Consider the following 19,395-nt stretch of genomic DNA (forward strand, 5'->3'; position numbering starts at 1 on the left):
AAAAGAGACACTTGATAGGTATAAGTGACTGCAGAGTTAATCTGTCCTGAAAAATAAAAGGAAAATGTTCTGGAGGGACTGGATGTTGCCCATAGCTCTGTGCATTTCTGGTGGGATCCATGTTGCAAAAGAAAAAGGTTATAGGGTTTCTTTCTGCTCTGACTGTAAAGAAGCAGAGATGACCTCTAGATTTGGCACAAGCATCCAGGTATTTGGCCTGACTTTTTTGCTTTCACCTTTTGCTAGCTGGCAAGCATGTTGCAAAGGAGTGTAACATACTCCAAGCAATGGCTAAATGCATTACACGGATTCATTTAAAAATAGGCATGGAATAGTTGAATAGATGTGGCCTATATGTGTAGGTGTCATGCGTATGATTACAGTGTTTGAACTTCTTTCGCATACGCTTGGAATACATTCTGTTGCATCTAAAACAGCATTGCACCTATCTTTAGTCAAAATTAAGTACTGGAAGTTACTGAGTTTTAGGACCATTAAAAAAAAAAAATGTTCTGCCTTCTCTCTCCTGCCCCAAAGGCATTTTTAACTGTCATTTGCAGGAAGACTTTGGAAGATTGTTTACTGTGTTCCCACACCACTGCATATTCCTAAGTTAGAAAGTTCTGCTGATATAACTCGCTGTCTCTCCAAAATTACTGCTGCAGTCCCAGGTGGTGCAAGTGTAAATATCATGTCTTCTTGTGTAGATCCATCAGCAGATGTGGTTTGAGCTGATGTACAAGAGGGATTTTGCAACAGCATAGTGGAACTTTCCCTGTTGATGAAAATTCATGGCGAATGTGAGGTTGCTCCAGTATGAAACAAGGCTTGAAAACACAGATAGACTATGACTACAACTCCCACCTTTGAGCCTTTCAACACTTTGTGCCACTTCTGCAGAAATCTCTCGTATAGTCATGCTGACAGAAAAGGAGCGCTTCATTAGTGAAGCTGTGGTTTGATCTTCAATTTTACAGATGCAATTTCATATCCCCATTGCATTCCATTGGATTGCGGTTACGAATTTCAGCAGATAGGTAGCCACGTATTTGATTTGTGAAGTGCTAGCTGCATAGACTTTTGAGCATATAAAATCAGCATGCTCACATTCCCACTGCTTGATTTTTGATGAATGATCATAGAATCATAGAATGCTTTGGGTTGGCAGGGACATTTAGAGGTCATCTAGCCTAACCCCCTTGCAGTGAGCAAGGACATGACTTCAACTAGACCAGGTTGCTCAGAGCTCCGTCCAACCTGGCCTTGAGTGTTTCCAGGGATGGGGCCTCCACTACCTCTCTGGGCAACCTGTTCCAGTGTTTCACCACCCTCATCGCAAAAAATTTCTTCCTTGTATCTAGTCTAAATCTACCCTCCCCTAGTTTAAAGCCATTATTCCTTGTCCTATCACAACAAGCCTTGCTGAAAATATTTCCCCCAGCTTTCCTGTAGGCCCCCTTCAGGTACTGAAAGACTGCTGTAAGGTCTGAAAGACTGCTATAAGGTCTCCCCACAGCCTTCTCTTCTCCAGGCTGAACAGCCCCAACTCTCTCAGCCTTTCTTCATAGGAGAGGTGCTCCAGCCCTCTGATCATCTTTGTGGCCCTCCTCTGGACGTGTTCCAACAGGTCCATGTCCTTCTTGTGCTGGGGGCTCCAGAGCTGGACGCAGGACTCCAGGTGGGGTCTCACCAGAGCGGAGTAAAGGGGCAGAATTCCCTCCCTCAACCTGCTGGCCACGCTTCTCTTGATGCAGCCCAGGGTGGATGGATGCAGCAAAGCCAGGCTGAAACCAGCTCTGCCTGGAGCTGTCTTTCAGTATAATCCTGACTTCCTTCTGTGCAAAGAAAAGCCCAAGACTTAATCCCTTCACCCTCACCATCCCTTAACTGGCTGATACTACCCGCACGGAAAGCCTGGCTCAGAGAGGGTATTTGGACCTGGCAGTAGTATGGAGGGATTTGGATCATGAAGTCAGCTGGGCCCATTCAAATTAAATGTGTTGCAATGCAACTCCATGTTAATGCATAAATGCAAATGTAGGATACAGGTCATGCCTACAGAACTGTGGTCTGGGCATCAGCTGGAAAGGAGTAACTCCAGGAGTAGTTCGAGTTTCTGGTGTCAGAGCAAATCAAAGTGAGCTGCTACTGTGAACATGTGTAATGAAAAACTGTCATGATCTTTGGGTGAATAAGCAGGGATGTAGATAGTAGAAGTAAGAGGATGATAACACCTGCACATTCAGTACTGGGGAGACTGATACTAGAATATGACACTTAGCATTTGTGCCCACACTTTTTCAGGAAATGAAAAAGTGGGGAGGAAACAGAGAAGAGCAATAGGCAACTGTGAGGGCTGTAAAAATACTTTGCTATGGGAGACTGCAGAGCAAAATTGATTTTCTTTGTAAAAAAAGACAAAGTGGTTTGAGTCCAGAGCAGAATAATCACCATAAGAAGGTACTGCTGTGTACCAGAAGGTGCTTTCCTCCTACAGGGGAATGTCTAGCAGAAACCACTGCTGGAAGCAGAAGCTTTACATCTTCAACACATGAAGGAACCACAGACTTTCAGCAGTAGAGATAATCAGTTATTTGAACAAACCACTGTGAGAAGAGGAAGCAGCTCCATAGCTTCATGTCTGCAGTTCACTGCTGGATGCCTTTGTAGAGGGGATGCTTTCATCGAATACAGTCACAGAACAGTAACTACGCAAAATAGATGTCCTGTGATACAAAAATGTGTTACTTGATTGAATCATCCCTTTGTCCTTACATTCTACAAAGATTCGTTGGCCACAGTATCTGGATGTAGAGTGTCTGGATGTAGAACACCTGGTGATGCAATAGCTGTTAGAGGGCAGACTCCTGTTTTAAGGTTGGAAGCCCTTTTCAGATAGATATTGAGACGTGATCTCCATGCAGAACAGCTCTTCATCACTCTTTGTAATGCAGGGCTTCTTGCACCTTCTGAAGTTTCTGGCAATAATCACTGCTAGATGCAGGACCTGGATCACATGGATCGTGACTCAAAGACATATCCACATGGTAATTATTGTGTTCCAATGACTTTGACAATTATGTTTGCTATCCTTTCAAGTGAAAAGTATATCCACCTGATATTCTTTCTATGTCCTCCCAGCCATCCAAAAGCATGTAGCTATACTTCTGAATCAGATACCCAAAACACAGCCTGTCTCTCACTTAGCTCCTCTTCAGATCTGACCTCTCTTGTTCCGAAATTGAATTCTGAAAGATTTCAGCTGCAGTCTTCCAGAATTCCCTGGCCTGAGTCTCACCCCTGAGATCTGATTCCAATGCTGTTTTCTACAACCACTTCTTACACATTAGAGAAATAATTTTGGAAGGCAGTGGAGTTTTTAATTTAATTAGTTGAGAAGTGTTTATTATGATTTCTTCTTAAAGCCAGCTCTAACTACAGATATGTTGGAGATAGAGAAATGAGTATAAATGAAGCATTTTAAAATTAGTTCTAAAAATCACCTGAGTTAAGTTGTCTTTATATAAAAACATCCCAAGCCCACAACTGATAGTCATTGATATGAGTACATGCTAGTCCTTTCGGCAGAGCAGTGGGAATCTTCTCAATAGGAGAAACCTTGGTCCATATGAAGCCTCTGGAATTTTCTGCCACTGACGTTGCTGTCACAAGATTTCAGCACTTGTCCCTTGCACTGCTTGGCTTCAAAATATGGCAGCTTGAAGTTGTCATTGGCTTTGTGCCAGAATAATTCAGAGGTGGAAGAGAGGAGATTCCCTGTTCGTTGGGAGAAGAAGGGAACATTTCTCTGTGAAGCTGGTTTAAGAAAATGGCCATCTGCTTCCAGCTACTCAGATGTTTGGAATCTAGATATAGCCCTGCAGGGGTTGTATTTCTAGGTAGAGGGCAGGTGAGGAGTTCAGCAAAAACATGCATTTGTTTTAGTTCCTTGTGATCGTGGTATATAAATGATGTTTCACATGAGAAAACACAAATTCCTTGCGAGCAAGAGCTAGTTAATTTGGAATTCACTGCAAATGCTTACTTTGTACCATTCCAGACATCAAGAACTAGAAAACATAGTAATGAAGTATTGTTCTCTGGTGCATTTTAATCCATGACATTACAAGCTACTGACATAAAAATAAATGTAAGGCTACACTAGCAGAAATAACAAAAGTCTGAAGGAATTCTGTTTAGATCCTCCTCACATTCTTTTCATATGAGAACTGAATTAAAAAGGGAGTCAGCTGGCTGGGCTCTCTCACTTGAGAAACAGAGAGCATGTAGTCCGTACTAGTTTGTTAAATTCTAGAGTAAACATTCTATTCTTCCAGATATACAATAGTGTAATTGTATAGTAGAAAAACTGTATTAAAAAATGTTTGCTTCAATAGAAGTTGCCTGAGGATCATTAAAACCTCATGGTACTGAGTAATACACAAGATGTGAAACCTAACTGTAAATCCAAGGGAAATTGCCATTCTGGGGACACCCGGCATGACCTTCAGCCCTAGCTGAATCATCTAGCTGAAACTCATGACTGACTGCTCATATCTTCAGAAATCCCCAAATCTCTATATTACATTTTCTGATTTATTTTTTTATTTTTAAGTTAGGTAAGAATAAAAACAATAGACCCGGCCTGGAAAATAATGTATTACATGTGTATGCCGAAAGATCGATATGGAGTACCATGTTACTAACAACAGAGCTGCACCAGAGAAAGTTTGTAGTGCACCTCCGACAAGGAAGATGAAATGTAATCGTGAATGTATTTGCTCTTCTCATTTCCTTGAGCCACTGTTGTTTTCAGGCTGACAAGATTAAGGGCTCATGGGCTTGTGACAGGACCCTCCTCCCAGCTTGCAGCAGAGTGTGGAGGCTGCCGTAAGAACTCCACAAACGTGTTTGGCCTGGGGAAGCTGGCCCTGCGCTAGGGAGGTTGTGTCTTCCCTGAGATTCACCACTTTCTCCCTGATTTAGTTTTAAGCCCCGTCTGATTCACTGCCCAAACACTTCTGTGACATACGGAAGGAAACAGTGACAAAACAAGCGACCGGGAGAGGGGAAGATGAAATCACCTGCTCTGACAGCAGCACTCATCTTTGCTGGTTTCAAGAGCTTACAAATACAATGTGACTAGCGCTTTCAGGAAGCAAAACTTGGAAAGACAATTTAGGACTAGTTGAGACTGTTTCCAAATGATGCTGCTTACAGACACTGAAAAACTAGTAATACTGATAATACCTTCAGCAATGGATTGCAGGCTTTGAGGCCCATGCTTTGTTTATTGAAGAATAAATTCAGTCCCCCTAGTTGTCTGCAGTTCTGACAGTATACTAGACTTGTCTCTTGTAGATATCAAAATTCTGAGGAAGTCCACCTGCATGTTCTGTCACACAAAATATAACCAACAGTGTCTGAAAAGTGTATGTGCAGAGAAACAGGTCGTGGTAATCACACAGGCAGTGCTGGATGTCCCTTCTCCCTGCCTTGCTCTCCCATCTTCGTCATGAATGATAATTTGTGGCATGCCATTCAATCACCCTCTGAGCCTCCTGTTCAAAATGCATTACTGGAATAGCTTTACTCTACCCTGCCTTGGCTCTGCCTCAGACAAAATCCTGGCCCTCGCTGAATGCCGCCAACCAGGCTTCTCCTCACACCATCCTTTGGAGGTGCTTAACGTCGGTGTCACAATCGCCTCTCGCTGTTGACTGCAGAGAATGCCAGGAGGCGGCAGTTGCCGATAGCCTGACTTGTCCATCACCCTCTAGAGTTGAGACATCACAGAAGTTGCGGTGTCTCGGCTGTGCACCAGGTCATCTGAATCCAACCTTCCCGTCTCTCCTTATCTCGTCATTCCTGCAGTCTTCTGTTCCTTGTCTCCCTTCACTGCATAGCCCTTTGCCTTCTGAAATGCCATCATCAGAGCAGTTTCTCCTTTCTCTTCTGTTTCATCTCATCTTTGAAACCATGCTTTGGTTTCTTTACCAAGTGAAGCAGTTTTTCACCTTGTGGTGTGCCCCACCTCAGCCTTCTCTCCCCATTACCTCTCTCCATATCCCTATAGTGTTGTCTTCAGTCTGCTTGGTCCTCACTTCTAATCGCTGTCTCCTTCAGCTTTCTCCTAGTTTCCTATGTTTATTGCCGTAACCACTGGTACTGTCCTATCAACTTATTCCCAGAGCTGGCAGTCCTCTTACAAACGAATTTTTGCCCCTTGAGGTTTGCTGTACCATCTTCTGCTCCTCTGGCCCTCAGACAGTTATCTATTCAGCTTAAGTCAAGAATTTTTTTGACATACTTCACATGCTAAGCCTCTCAGCAGGCATTTCCAGTGTTTCATAAAAGATGAGTAACGCACAGTTCACGTAAGGATTCTCCTGCTCAGTGACACACGTAGTACAGTGTTATTGCCTTTATATCCCAGAGCTTTCCCAAGACTTTGGCTCTGGTTTTCATTCTCTTGTTTTCCTCCCTAGGTCTCCAGCTTCATAGCAAACAATACTTGCCAAACCTTTGCAGAGCAGCACTGCGAAAATCCAGGGAAAGCATTACAGGTCTCATAGGAAGGGCAGCCAGCCTCCATAAAATAGAGAAACATCAGATACTAATGGTTAAGAATCCAAGCCTGCTTATATATGCTAGAATACATTTTTAGAATCCTGATGAAATGATGCATTGTTTATCTTCTATATGGCAGAGTTTCTACGCTGATACATAAAGACCATTATGGAATTAAAGAGAATAATGCGCTCCATTTGAGGACCTTAGCAAATTATAAAAAATGGCTAATTAAACCCTACCTCTCCCAGTTTCAATAGACGTAAAATACTGGAATTGCTTGAACAGTAAATAGGAATCATATTATGCCTATCGTGGAGGAAAGCATTGATTCTGTCCGTGTAGGAAAAAATTAATGCCTGTGATGCCTTGTTACTATTAGAATAGGTTGCTTATAGACTAAGCAACTCTCCTTAAAGAAAATATAGACGTCTTCCTTGAGCTTTAATTAGCCAGGAGCTTTACCCTTTGAGGTGCTAACTACATTCTGTTTCCACTGAAGTCAATAAATGTTGGAGTATTCAGTACCTGGTAAAATATATCTTGTTGAGTTACTTGTTGAGTGCTACTATTTTGATGTTTCAAAATGTTGACAGCCTTGGTTCTTCTTATCCCTGTTTCTAATCCTATGCATAACAAGGAACACCTTTCTCTGTGGGACTTCCCTGTATTTTCTGATTCCAATAAGGAAGATGATTTTTAACTAACAGCACAGGTTTTCCCAGGCCCTGTTGGTCTCTGTCTTGTCCACAGACTTCTCCTTTCTGCCTTAAAGGGCAATGTGAATCAGACCTGCTGGGGTAGGGCTTGATGCAAAGTAGTTTGGCAGAGGCACACTCACCATCCGAGTGTGGACCATCAATAAGATGCGTGGCAATACGTTGGTGACAATGCACAGACGAGCAGTATTGCATGGATAGGAATGCAAGATTAGCAGAGTTCACCCTAGGTCACCAAATCCAGCCCCTTCCGGTTGCCAACAACCAAATCACATAACCTCTTCCCTAAAATCATCAAATTTCAGCTTAAAAGTAATTGTCTTTTCCTCAGTTCCTGCCAGAGGACTGTTTCAGAACCTCTTGCAATGGAAAGATATGTATTTTCAAGTTCACACCTTTATATTCTTATGTAAAATATCTTTTTTGACCTTGAAGTACTTCTCGCTCTCCTAGTGTTCTCCTCCCTGATGTATTTATAGAAAGCTATAATTTTTCAACTTCACTGTTGTTTTGTCAGGCAGAAGCAGATGTGTACTTAAGTGGCACCCGGTCCAGTGGTATAGGCTATATAGTCCTTGGGTCCGAACTGACATCCCCAAAACATGGGTGACCAGAACTGTGTGAGGTTCCAGGTGAGATCTCTCTGGGCCTTTCCATAAGGCATTTAAACTTCTCTCTTCTCTCTTTCCTACAGTCTAAGGTTGTATTTATTGCATTCTGAGCTGGACATAGACACAGTTTTTAGTCATCCTGTGATTGAATAAGCACCACTCTTTTGCTGTTATTTTCAGCTGATGAATTTCCACTTTCTACTTGAAATTCCTGTTATTTGCCCCTGTAATTGTGACTTTGGACTTCGCAATATTTTAGGTTTCTTCTCTTATCCACTACTACAGCCCTGAATATCATCCAGCTTGACAAGCATGGTGTTTTGACTCTCCCCTTGATGGACAGTCCATTCCAGCATTTCATTAGCATCCCTCTAATTTTTGACCAGGGTTATAAGTGAACATAATTTACCCTAAGAACTGATATTTGAACAGCTCTATTAATTATCTCTGCTTAGTCCAGTAGTTCCATTTACTACAACTCCTTGCAAGTTTCCCACACACAGCTCCTCCCTGCTTAACGCTTCTTCAGCGACTCTCCATCTTTCCCAGGCTAACGAGCAATGTTGTGGTTGGCACTGTATCTGAAGTCACTTGGTCCCCAATAGGTGGGAGTTACATATTACCCTCATCTGAAAATACCAACTCTTTAGGTGTACAAAGGCAACAGTCTGCACTGACATGGATCTATCTCCCTTTGGTGCTTTGTTACACTTGACACTTTTTTTAATGTATTATTCCTTTCAGCGTTTGATCCAAGTGCCACAGGCCACTGAAATCAAGCAGTTGACTCTAGCATTTTAAAATAAAGACAGAGTTGATAATTTGAAAGCTTGGTCTGAACCTGCTGTTGAAAGTGTCAGTTCTCATAGATTTTAGGTATAGGGCTTGTCTTCTCTCATGACATGCCTGCTTTGCTAAGCTTTCTGCTCCTGTCTCAGTTATGCTCATTTCTGTTTCTATATCCCTAATCCCATAGGCATTGATGCCATCAAGTGTGTGTTCAAAGTCCTCCATGTAGTGACCTGCCTCCGACCTGCAGCATGCTCCCACCACAGAGACCCCTCCTGAGTGCTTCTTTCTTCATCCCTCTTCTTTGTGTGTTTGACTGAGGAACTGCTTTTTCAAATAGTTTCTGTTTTCCTTTTGCTTTCTTGTCTTGAGTCTTTTCTCATCTTAATGCTACACGCCTTGACCTGCAAGCTGAGGCTTAATTTACACTGAATGAGTTTGGGGTCACTTCCTCCGAGAGGACCTAATCTGACCAAAGAGCCCTGCGGCTCCCCCGTCATGTCCTTACCCCTTATCAGTGCTATGTCCCAAATAAAATCAGTTTCTGGGGGCCCAATACACCCTTGCCAGAAGGACAGCACGTGGCTTTGGCCTAATTTAAGTTCCACTTAAGTATTTTATCTTCCAATTTAGTGCTGAAGTGGTACTAAAGTGGTGCACAGACCTTGCTAGCTAATCTCTAGTTTGGATTTATCACCACACGCAAACAGTAAATCTACCGTCATTAGTGGAGTGACTGCAGAAGATGGGTGCTTCACTGTAAAAGCATAACAAAAGGAGTAATGACAGGTTTTTATTTTCCTTGCCTGATAGTTAGAAACATTTATCTAAATACTGTAGTTCTAATGGCCAGCGCAGAGAAATGGCTGGGGTAATTGGTCTACAAGTGGGAATATTATTACTTTTTTCCTACGGCAGTTAAAATGTTTCCAGTCAGGATTCAGACTGTAAAAGATCCAAATCATGGACTTCAGGTTGTGTGGCAAGAAAGAGGTTCACACAGCGAGGACGAAATGATTTCACTACACACGAAAGTCTCCTCTTACCTTCACTCTGTAGCTGCTCAGTAGCCAACCAAGTTAATTTTCACGTGCTGTAAAGAGAAGTTAGACCTTGAACACACGTGTTAAAACACGTGTGTTGAGTGAGATTTTTAATTTGGTGTGTTTGGGCGTTTTGTTCATGGATTTTTTTGTAATTACTCATCCATGATATTCTGAAACTTTGTTCAGAGTCCTGGCTTGGCTGAGGAAGAGTGGAGAATCAGAAGCTGACAAACGGGGAAGTTGCCTGAGCATTTGAATGTGACTTAACACAAAGTTTTGCTGGAGATTCTAGTTGGTTCCTGCTATTTCCCAAATCACTCTGTGCATCACCAGTCGCAGCAGAAAATACAATTAAACAAAGATGCCTTTCTAGAGAAGCACAGATCTACGCATTACATCTGCCCCACCAGAAGGCAGAGCTGTGCAGTATTAAGGGCGATGTAGAATTTTTGTACGTTTGGTAGTGATTTGACTTTCAGGAAAATGATGCTTTTCAGGCTTTAAGAGTGCAGGCATTTGCAGCACTAATACCACCTCGGGTGTAAGTCGTTGAACCATTTTGCCTCTTTCCAGCTTTATCTTTTATGTAAGTTATTAGAGGAAAATACATATGCCAGAGGCAACAGTGCAGGAGAGGTGAGGTTGCTGCAGCTCCGTGCCCTGGGTCCAACCAGGAGAATGTATTCCCAGCGGGCACACACGTGCAGACCGGGCATGTACACCACGTATGTGTGTACACGCAGGTTAGGGTTAGCGTTAGGTTGTCTGTATTTATACACATATTCACGGCCAAAAAAATACCCCAGCCCTGGAGGATTGTAAAAGTCTTCAGGTATGCTGCAGAGGTTTGCGCTTTTGCAGTCACCGAGGTCCAGAGGGCACTGGTCCTCCTTGGGAAGACCCAGCTGAACGATTCAAATAAACGACTTCGGGACAAGCCCTTGCTGAGAGAAGCGGGAGCCGCGGGACAGCCCTCACGGCCTGCAGACCCGAACAGCCGAGCCCCCCGTCCTGGAAGCCCCTCGGGGGAAGCAGCCGGCTCGGAGCCGGTCCCGGCCCGCCCCGCTGGCAGGCAGCCCCCGTCCGTGTCCCCGTCCCCGCGGCCGCGCTCGCCCCGGGGATGCCGCAGAGACGCGGACCGGCCGTGCCCGCCCCCCCCCCCCCCCCCCCGCAGACCCCGCACGGCAGCCGGGAAGGGCGAAGCCGGCGTCCGGGGGCACGGCAGCCGCGCTGCCCACCCCACGGCCCGGGGCGAGTCGAGGTCCGGGAGGCGTTCGGGTTAGCGGCACCGTCCGAGCGGCTGCGGGGACGGGGACGGGGACGGGGAAGGGTGCAGCGACGGATGCGGCGCGGAGGTGGGACACCCGCGGGTCTCGGCGTCTTTGGGGGTGTCGCCGCCGAGCCCCGCAACCTCTCCCCGCCGCCCCTCGCCATGGAGCTGGCGGTCGCGCCCCGCTCCGGGCTAGCGCTTGGCAGCCGCAGCGACCGGACCCCCCCCCCCGCCCCCCCTTTTTCGGGAGCGGTGCGCGGGCGGGGAGGGGAGCGGGCAGCCCTCCGCGGGGGGCCAAACCGCCGCCCCCAGCCGCCGGCCGGGCCCCCTCCCTGCCCCGCTCCCGGGCCCGCACCCCCGGCAGCCGAGGGCACCGACGTCCCACTCGGAGGGCGGCATCGCCCGGGGCTCACCCTCCGGCGCCGGGGGGAGGGGGTCCCGCCAGGATGGGCAAACGCTGCTCCAAGTGTTTTCCCCGCGCTCGGTGCGAGGACGAGACGGTACTTTTTGTTTTTTGCCTCTTTTTATCCTTTAGGGAAAGGGCGGGAAGGCAGCCGGTACCGCGGTGCTGCTGCTGCCGCTCCTGCTGCCGCCGCTTCGGGCGGGGGTCGGCGGGGGGGGCGGGGGGGGGAGAGGGTCCCCCCCGGCGTGCGGCGGGCTGAGCTCTCTGCCTCTGCCCGACTCTCGCCTTCCCTTGCACTGCGGTGCCTTACATAATGCTTATCCTGCAGCCTGAACGCGAGGGCTGGGTTTCCTTGGAGCGAGGAGGGACCACTGGCATCTTCTGCAGGAACAGCCTTGGTTTCTTGCTGTGCTTTTCATACATTTTTAATAAACCCGTGGAGTACAAGTCATAAAGGAAACTTGCGCGGAGTTTTAAAGTTGGAAGAGAGATTGTTCAACCTCTAGCTGTCCTAAGGATTTACCTCCCTAACGATCCTCCTTCCTGACGGGGGATTGATCCTCCAAGCCAGGATAGGTGAAACAAGGCAAATCTACGTGTTTTCTTAAGTCGGGGTGAATCTAAAGGAAGCAAATTTCGCAGGCACCAAAATGGGCCGCGTAACAAATGTCAGCGCAGAGGTAAGTGCGTAGCTACAGGTGGCAGGAGAATAGCGTGTGCGGGAGAAGTTGTGGGACATTTCTAATGCAGAGTTTTTCATGCTATTCTTCTGGAAATTTGTCTGAATTTTAAATATGTGCAGAAGAGGGAGAAAATGAACATATGCATCTAATTTGCTTAATAGAAAATATTTTGGCAGAAACACATGCTTGCACACTATATTTTGTTAGAGTTTGGCTTTGTAAAATACTCATGCACTTGGTCTAATGAAAAGCTGATAGTGTCTCGCATTTACCTAACAATATCTTCAAATACAGTTTGGGATATGCTGTTAATCAGTTTAAGAAAAAACATAGGGCTTAGTATAAAAGTTGTAAAGTACAGTCACTGGGTGATATCTAGGTGCTTTTAAACTTAAATCTAAAGAGTGTTATGACGGAGGATTACCTGATAACCAGCACAACTGAAACAGCAGCATTAAAACACCTGCTTTTTGAAGGAAGGCTGTAGATCATTTTGAACATCAGCTGCAGTGGGATTCAGTTATTACTTCTACAAGTATTGTCTGAAATATTTATTGGTACAAGAGAATTCCAAATGTATATGCTTCTCCTTCCAACGATAATATGAGGCCTTGCCCCAGGGAACCCTGAACAAAGCACAACAGTGACTAAGCACAATTTGCAGGTCGGTCTTTTTTTTTTTTAATATTCTGAAAGCATATGAAACAGAAAAGCTGTTCTGAAGGAGCAGTTTTAATAAGAAGTGCCACAGATCATCTGTGTGCGCTACATGGTATTGGAATGAACTGGGAAGTGTTCATGGAGATACATTACATGTACATGGACCTCAGAATATTAAGCAAGCGTGTAAGGTGGGAGGGAGGAGAGATGTGTCAGTCTGGGGAGGTAACTCCAGGCTCCCGTGGTTACTTCCTACCTGCAGTTGACTTTGTGGGTCTGCGCAATTTTTAGATGTTCCTTACCTGTTCTGACCCATTTGTGCAGCGGATCCACTATTGCTTACCTATTGTTAAAAAGTACCTGGAGGTTTAATTAATTAGCATTTCTAATGCATTAGTATCTCTCAGGTAGTTTGCAGTTCTCAGAGGAGAGATACTCTAAGGCAAACCTCAGCTCTGCCTCCCCATCCCACAATTATTCCTGGTCCGAAGTAAAATCTTGACCTGTGTCCCTGACCACATCTCCTCAAGGATGTCTAGCTGTCAGCTGAAGCTCCATGTGACTAAAACAAAGCCTTTCCCCTCTCCCAGGCCTTTGTCACTACTTCCCTGCTTAATCTGTTTGGACAACACTAGCATCTTGCCCATTCTCAGGCCTGTAACATGGCATCTTTTACCAAGTTATTTGTCCAGGTCCTCACACGCACTTATATCTAAATTCTGCAGATTTTTTTCTGAACTACACCGCTAAGTTTTGGCCGCTGTTATTTAATTGAACTATTTAATTCCTCCTTCTTTCCTACCTCTCTGCCTACCTGCTGGACTACCTGCCAGTTTTTCTGGAGCTGCTCGGATGTTGTGACAGTAGAAGTCATACCTCAGTCTACCTTCAGGGAGTTTTGAGTTAAATGGAGAACACCTAAGTGCCATTTTCAATGTCTGTTTTACTTGCTGAAATGCAGCCCATCACTGAGCCTTTCACGGCAGAAATATTGGGAGGTCTGTATGTTGTAAAGCTGATGATAGGAAAAAGAGTTTCTACTGTGTCTTGTATTCAGCAGCGCAGTAGTTTAAGCACAGGACAAACATATTCTACCTGTTCTATTCTATATTTCCTTCTGTCTGAGGAGATGGGAGATACTCCAGACAGAAGACTTAACCATTGCATTGTAGAATACAGGTATGAGGAAGAAAGTTTCCTCCATCTCCATCATGAGCTTAATTTTATTTTATGAAAATTACTTCAGTATCAGAGTCATTTATTGGGGTGCAGCCAATGAAAGGCCTTTCTCATCAGTTTTCCAAGCAATAATGAAACCCATCATTCATTAGAAGTGCCTGAAAAAATAAATGCAGCTTTTTAATTTGTACAAAAGCCACTGCTTTGTTTTCACATTTTGGCCAAAAAAAACATAATCCCAAATCACATTGAAGCAAATTTTTTCTCGCTTGTCATTTAACTGCCACACGGAAATGCTGGATATTTGCACAATCTCCTTACAGTGTCTGCAACCTTTTCACCCTCTGGAAATGGCTGTGTCACTGGTAGGGTCACTGAGCATTTTTAAACCTAAGTTGGATTTGGCCCTTAGTCCCTCACCCTCAGTGGCTCGACTCCAACCAGTGCCTAGTGCAGGGTGCCTACAAAGCTCCTTGATATGCTGAGCCTGTTTGACACAAAGCTCTTGGGAGGGCAGCAAAGGTTCCTGCCTACTCTGTCTTCTCTTTCAAAGACCTTGTTGAGACAAATATTAATGAAGATTGATTAATTCAATGGGATATCCTGTTAATTTTGTTTCTTAAACATTTGTTTTGGCAGATTTTTCCTCGTGTGCTTGTGAATTTTCTAATTGCTTTGATGTTTTGACATTGGACCTATATGAGTCTCTGCATTGGACCTGATAGCTTCACGTTCTCACTTCAGATCTAGTTTTGCTCTACTGTAGCGTTCGGTCCCCTAAGCGCTGGCAATCCCAGTTCCCCCGCTGCACTGACGCAGAAGTGCTGTTTATCTGCAGAGCCACACGGAGGATAACAAGGAGGGGCTTTTTCATTTCGTATTAATCTCATGTTTACACTGGTCACAGGAACGTGCAGTCCAAACCTATCATGTTACACTGACGAAGCAGATTACGATAATGGAAAACGTCAGGGATCTGTAAGCTCACTGCACATCCAGGAGACCATGATGCAGATACGATGATTAGCCAAAATGACACCGCGCCTCTTTTGCAGAAGAGGAAGATGAGGGCTCATGTGCTGTTGCTCTCTAAAGGAGCCCTCTGAGAAAGAGGGGCTCCTTGGGACTTTGGCACTGAGGACAACCCTTGCACATCTGGCCTCCCAGGAAACATAAATATGAGATCCCAAAGAGCAGTCAGAAAGCTCTAACCAAAATCAAATACAATGCAAGAAGTACTGGTGGGGCAGGCAAACGGCAATGGAGGCACCTGAGCTGTGCCAACGCCGGCTGCTCGAGGCAGCCCCAGAAGCTGCTCTGGAAACCCCAGCCCCAGCGTGGAGGGAGGCAGCCAGGATGCCCCCTGTCCAGGTGGGGTGCTGGCCATGCTGGAGCTTCAGTTACCAGATAGCATTTTTAAGCTGGAACTGTGACAATTCTCCACTCTTTTGGAGAGGGTCTCACCACCAAATGTCCTCAAGGGTAGGACAGACCTTATGTAAGATAAAACATGACATAAAAAGAAGGAGTCTGGAGTATTTCTTATGGAGAATCAAAATTTAAACAACTTTTTTTTTTTTTTTTCCCTAGGATGTCTTTTTTTTAATGTATTTTTCATTTTCTTCATGTGAGTAGAATAGCAACAGTCCCACTGAGTTCTGCTTATCTGTAGGTGCTGGCGATGATTTGTACAGAGCCCCCTTGCTTTAAATGGCTTTTGTTTCAAATCGTGGGAGCTGGTAATTTGAGTGTGTGCTTCCCACCTGCAAGTCTTGTATCCAGAATATCCCTGTGCACACGTCTCCAAGGGCATCAGTCCTGGCAATCTGTCAAGAACGCTTCTTAAAATCACTCCAGTGACTTGAACAGACAGAATGGGCAGATGCAGTCATATTCTCCAAAAGGGGAAACCGTATCTCTGTAGGAGTGCTCTTTTGGGAATCCGTGTGAAGGGCTATGTTTTTTTAACATACTAGCCTGTATTTATCCAGACCTTTTTATTTTTTCATAGCTTATATATTAACTAAAAAAAACAAACCAAAACAAACCAAAACAACCCACTCCATTTCAACCTGAGCCTAATGCAGTCGGTCAGGACTGGGGACTCTGCAGTCCTGGCACAGAACCCCTGTGCATTACTCAGCAGTGTATGAAGCTGGCTGCTTGGAGGAGCCCAGCCTTGAGTGCCTGGCTTCTTCCCATAACTGACTAACAAAGATGCCCACATCACCACCTTCTCCTCAGGCACCCAAGGCTCTCGAATCAGCTTAGTTAATCACTCCATTTACAGCAAAACTTTCCAGAAAGTGTGTCTCTTGGAGCTGGTAGAAATCATCCCAGAGGGGCAGTGTGTAAAGGATTAATTTAAATTCCAGATTCCAATTTCCTGCTATTACCAAAAATAAAGCTGTTGTGTCATTTCTCTTAACAGAGTTAAACATTAGATGCAGGAAAAATAAACAGAATCATTAAGCTCTGAAATATTTTTCTTTTTTCTTCCCCCAGTTTAATTTTGGTAAGACAGAACTAATTTGCTGTCCTATCTGCTATGCATCCTGCTGCCGAACTGATTTTTTCTGTGCCCTAGATTTTTATTAACCTTGCTTGCTTATTACGGAAAAATTTACTTTTAGGACTCCTTTTAATTCCATTTGCTACTACAGTGTCTTTTCTCTTGAAGACGATTTTTTTATAATGTCCTTTAAAGATTCTTGGCCTTCTCTAACCTGGGACATATTTATAGTAGCCTGATCTAGTTTTCCGAATCATTAGCGATCTTCCCAGCAGGATAAGTTCCTTTGTGTTCTTCCTAATGTGATTCAGGATACATTCAATTTTAAAGGTCCCTTATGCTTGAACCATTATGCTGGGTTTTATTCTGCTAAACCAAACTCCAGTAGATTTTCCTGAGGCTTTTCTTTGTCAGTTTGCACAGCACTCGTGAGATATCTGCTGTCAAAGTCCTTGTATTTTAGTAGTAACACCTTAGCATTGTTAATGTAAATATGTTGTATTTTTCCTTTGGCCAGCTCATCTGGTTTAATTCCTGAAGTATTCAGGTATCTTTTGAGACAGGTTGAGGAAAGGACCTCTTGTTTTTCGCAGACAACAGAACACCAGAAATAAACGTGGAAATAGGCATAAACTTCAGGCCTTTAGTGGTGTTTGTATGAGTATGCTCACCATGCCTAGAATGGTGTAAGCACAGTAATCTGCTCTGCAAATTTGACTGTGTGAGCATATTACTATGTTTAGAGGTGGTTAAATGCAGGCATAAATAGATCAAAGTGTTTTAACAGAATTAATAAAACCATCTTGTACATGCAGTCCAGCCATAAATGGTACACAGATTGGACACAGCATGATAGAAAAATACAAGTGTCTTTTTAGACACAGAGGAGTAAACAGAGTATTCTGCACTGTCCTGTGCATGTGAGTGTGTGTACATGTATTCATAGACATACAAGGTATTTGTAGGCAGTGAGTCATGGCTCCTAAGCTTGATTTAAAAACTGAACGAGTTCGTTATAATCTCCCTCTCCCCCCCAAAAAAAAAATCTGAGGAATCAGCCTAATCTGCTTTACTAAATGAACATGTGAAAGTGCTTATCTGGGATAAACCTGGGGACTATACATATTTCTCTCTCTTTTTCCTTAAACAGAATGAAAACGCCCTTGTGAAAATAAAGGAGTTAGGAGTCGAGCTTGCAAAGATCAGGGATGAAGTTGGTAAGTAGTACAAGCAAAGTAACAACAAAGTGATTTTCTCACTTTACACAAAAGCAGTTATTCCCTGTGGCTCGATCCTGGGGAACTTGCATAACTGAGATGAAGTGTCTTCTGAAGCCAAGTGGCAAGGGGTTTTGTGGCTTTGCAGGGAACCGTGATTTTACCTCTTTGTTGTGGAGATGAGGTCATCACCACATACACTGGAGCTAGCTGTGCATCATCTTTACTAGACAAGCTGTTCTTCATAAATCCATAGCTTCCATTCTTCATTCTCATATGTACCGCCACTGCCAAGGAGAAAGCATAGCATGATGAGAAGTGGGAACTCAGGACTGTTGTGGTGCACGGTGACTGAGAATGCATCACTTCGGTACATTTGCATGTTTTGCAGTTCAGCTACAAACTGAAAGACACCAGGCTTGGAACTTGCTTATTGATATCTCTCAGGTCTCTTCCTGGCTGAAGGACAGCAAAAGCAACGTGTCCCATTTGGTCTGTGTACATTCCCTGCGTGGAGTACTTCTCCTGTTTGGTTTCTGATCTATACAGGAGAGACAGGGAGGGTGTAAAGACATGGCAACCCTTGAGAGAGAAGATGGGGTTTTGTGCTTGCTTCAGGCAACAGGCTGAGTTCTTTTGGGCTTAAATCTCCCCAGAACCGGTGTGACATTGGGCTCATCTATCCCCGGACAAATGGAGAGGAGGAAGGGCACCTGAACAGAGGACCATCAGGGCAGGGGACACCTGGAGTACCAAAAGGTGTTGGAACCACTGATGACTGGAGCTATGAACAGGGGAGGTCACTCAGCTTTCACTGCGTGAGGGAGCCCAGTTGCTGGGTCACACAGGAAGCACAGATTGTGCCATGTGGCAGGAGGGTGAATTGGTTCACAAAGGGGAGCTCAGGCCAAACCTCTGTGAGGTGGGCAGAACTGCAGGTCCTCCCTGTGCTTCATCTTCACTTTGCCTATGACAACCTACTGCAGAAATGCTGAGCACAGTCCTTTTCTGATGCTCAACAGCTTGTGCTCTGTGCTGTACCCGTCTGAAATTTTTTGGCTGATCATCCTTTTATAGCGAGTTTTATTGTCCCCATGGCCAAAGGATACTGCAGCAATAGGAAAACAGCATTTCCCGTTGTTCCCTGTGCCTGCCTTCATCCATCCTCTGCATCTCCACAGCTCTCACAGAGAAGTTGTTGCTATTGGTGCATCCTTTAGGCAGGGCACATCTGAAGCTCTCCATTGAATACCCACTTCTCATTTGAAAGCCCTGCCTCTTTCTAGTGGGTTGGCTTTGCTCATTTTCATGAGTGCTTTTGCAAGTGGTGGTGACATGGGAAGAAAAGAGAGGTACAGTGCTGGAGATCAAGCGCTCTGCTTCCATTTACACCATGTTTGTACAGCTGAAATGAATACAAATTACTGGTGGTTTTGCTGGAGAACATTGCCCGGGATATACCTGACTGCCCGTTCTGGGGTTACGGAGCAGCGTGTTCAGTAACAGGAGGTCATTGCACTGCCTGCCCTTGCCATTTCTCTTGTGCATGCAGCAATAGATACCTCGTCTGCACAAACCTCAGTCCTAATGGAGTACACGGAGACAGCTTTGGTAAGAACCCCAAATACTCCAGAAAAGCAGTCTGAGGTCTCAGCTGAGCTGTACTCCTTCAGAAGGGAGATTAGCCATAGATGTGCATGTTCTTTCTCAGAGAGGGGAAAAATGGTGTGAGATAG

At 44.8% G+C, this 19,395-nt stretch overlaps 1 protein-coding gene across 5 annotated transcripts in view; it reads left to right on the forward strand.

Moving 5' to 3' along the window:
• MTUS2 (microtubule associated scaffold protein 2) overlaps positions 1–19,395 on the forward strand; it is a 318,231-nt gene that overhangs the window by 269,609 nt on the left and 29,227 nt on the right. For all 5 annotated transcript variants that reach the window (XM_075419965.1, XM_075419956.1, XM_009938145.2 and 2 more), the window contains one exon: positions 17,593–17,659. In XM_075419965.1, coding sequence (XP_075276080.1) covers positions 17,593–17,659 — 67 coding nt within the window. The remainder of the gene's footprint in view (positions 1–17,592; positions 17,660–19,395) is intronic.

The sequence above is a fragment of the Opisthocomus hoazin genome, chromosome 1 (genome assembly GCF_030867145.1).
Source record: "Opisthocomus hoazin isolate bOpiHoa1 chromosome 1, bOpiHoa1.hap1, whole genome shotgun sequence".
In the NCBI taxonomy this organism is placed as follows: Eukaryota; Metazoa; Chordata; class Aves; order Opisthocomiformes; family Opisthocomidae; genus Opisthocomus; species Opisthocomus hoazin.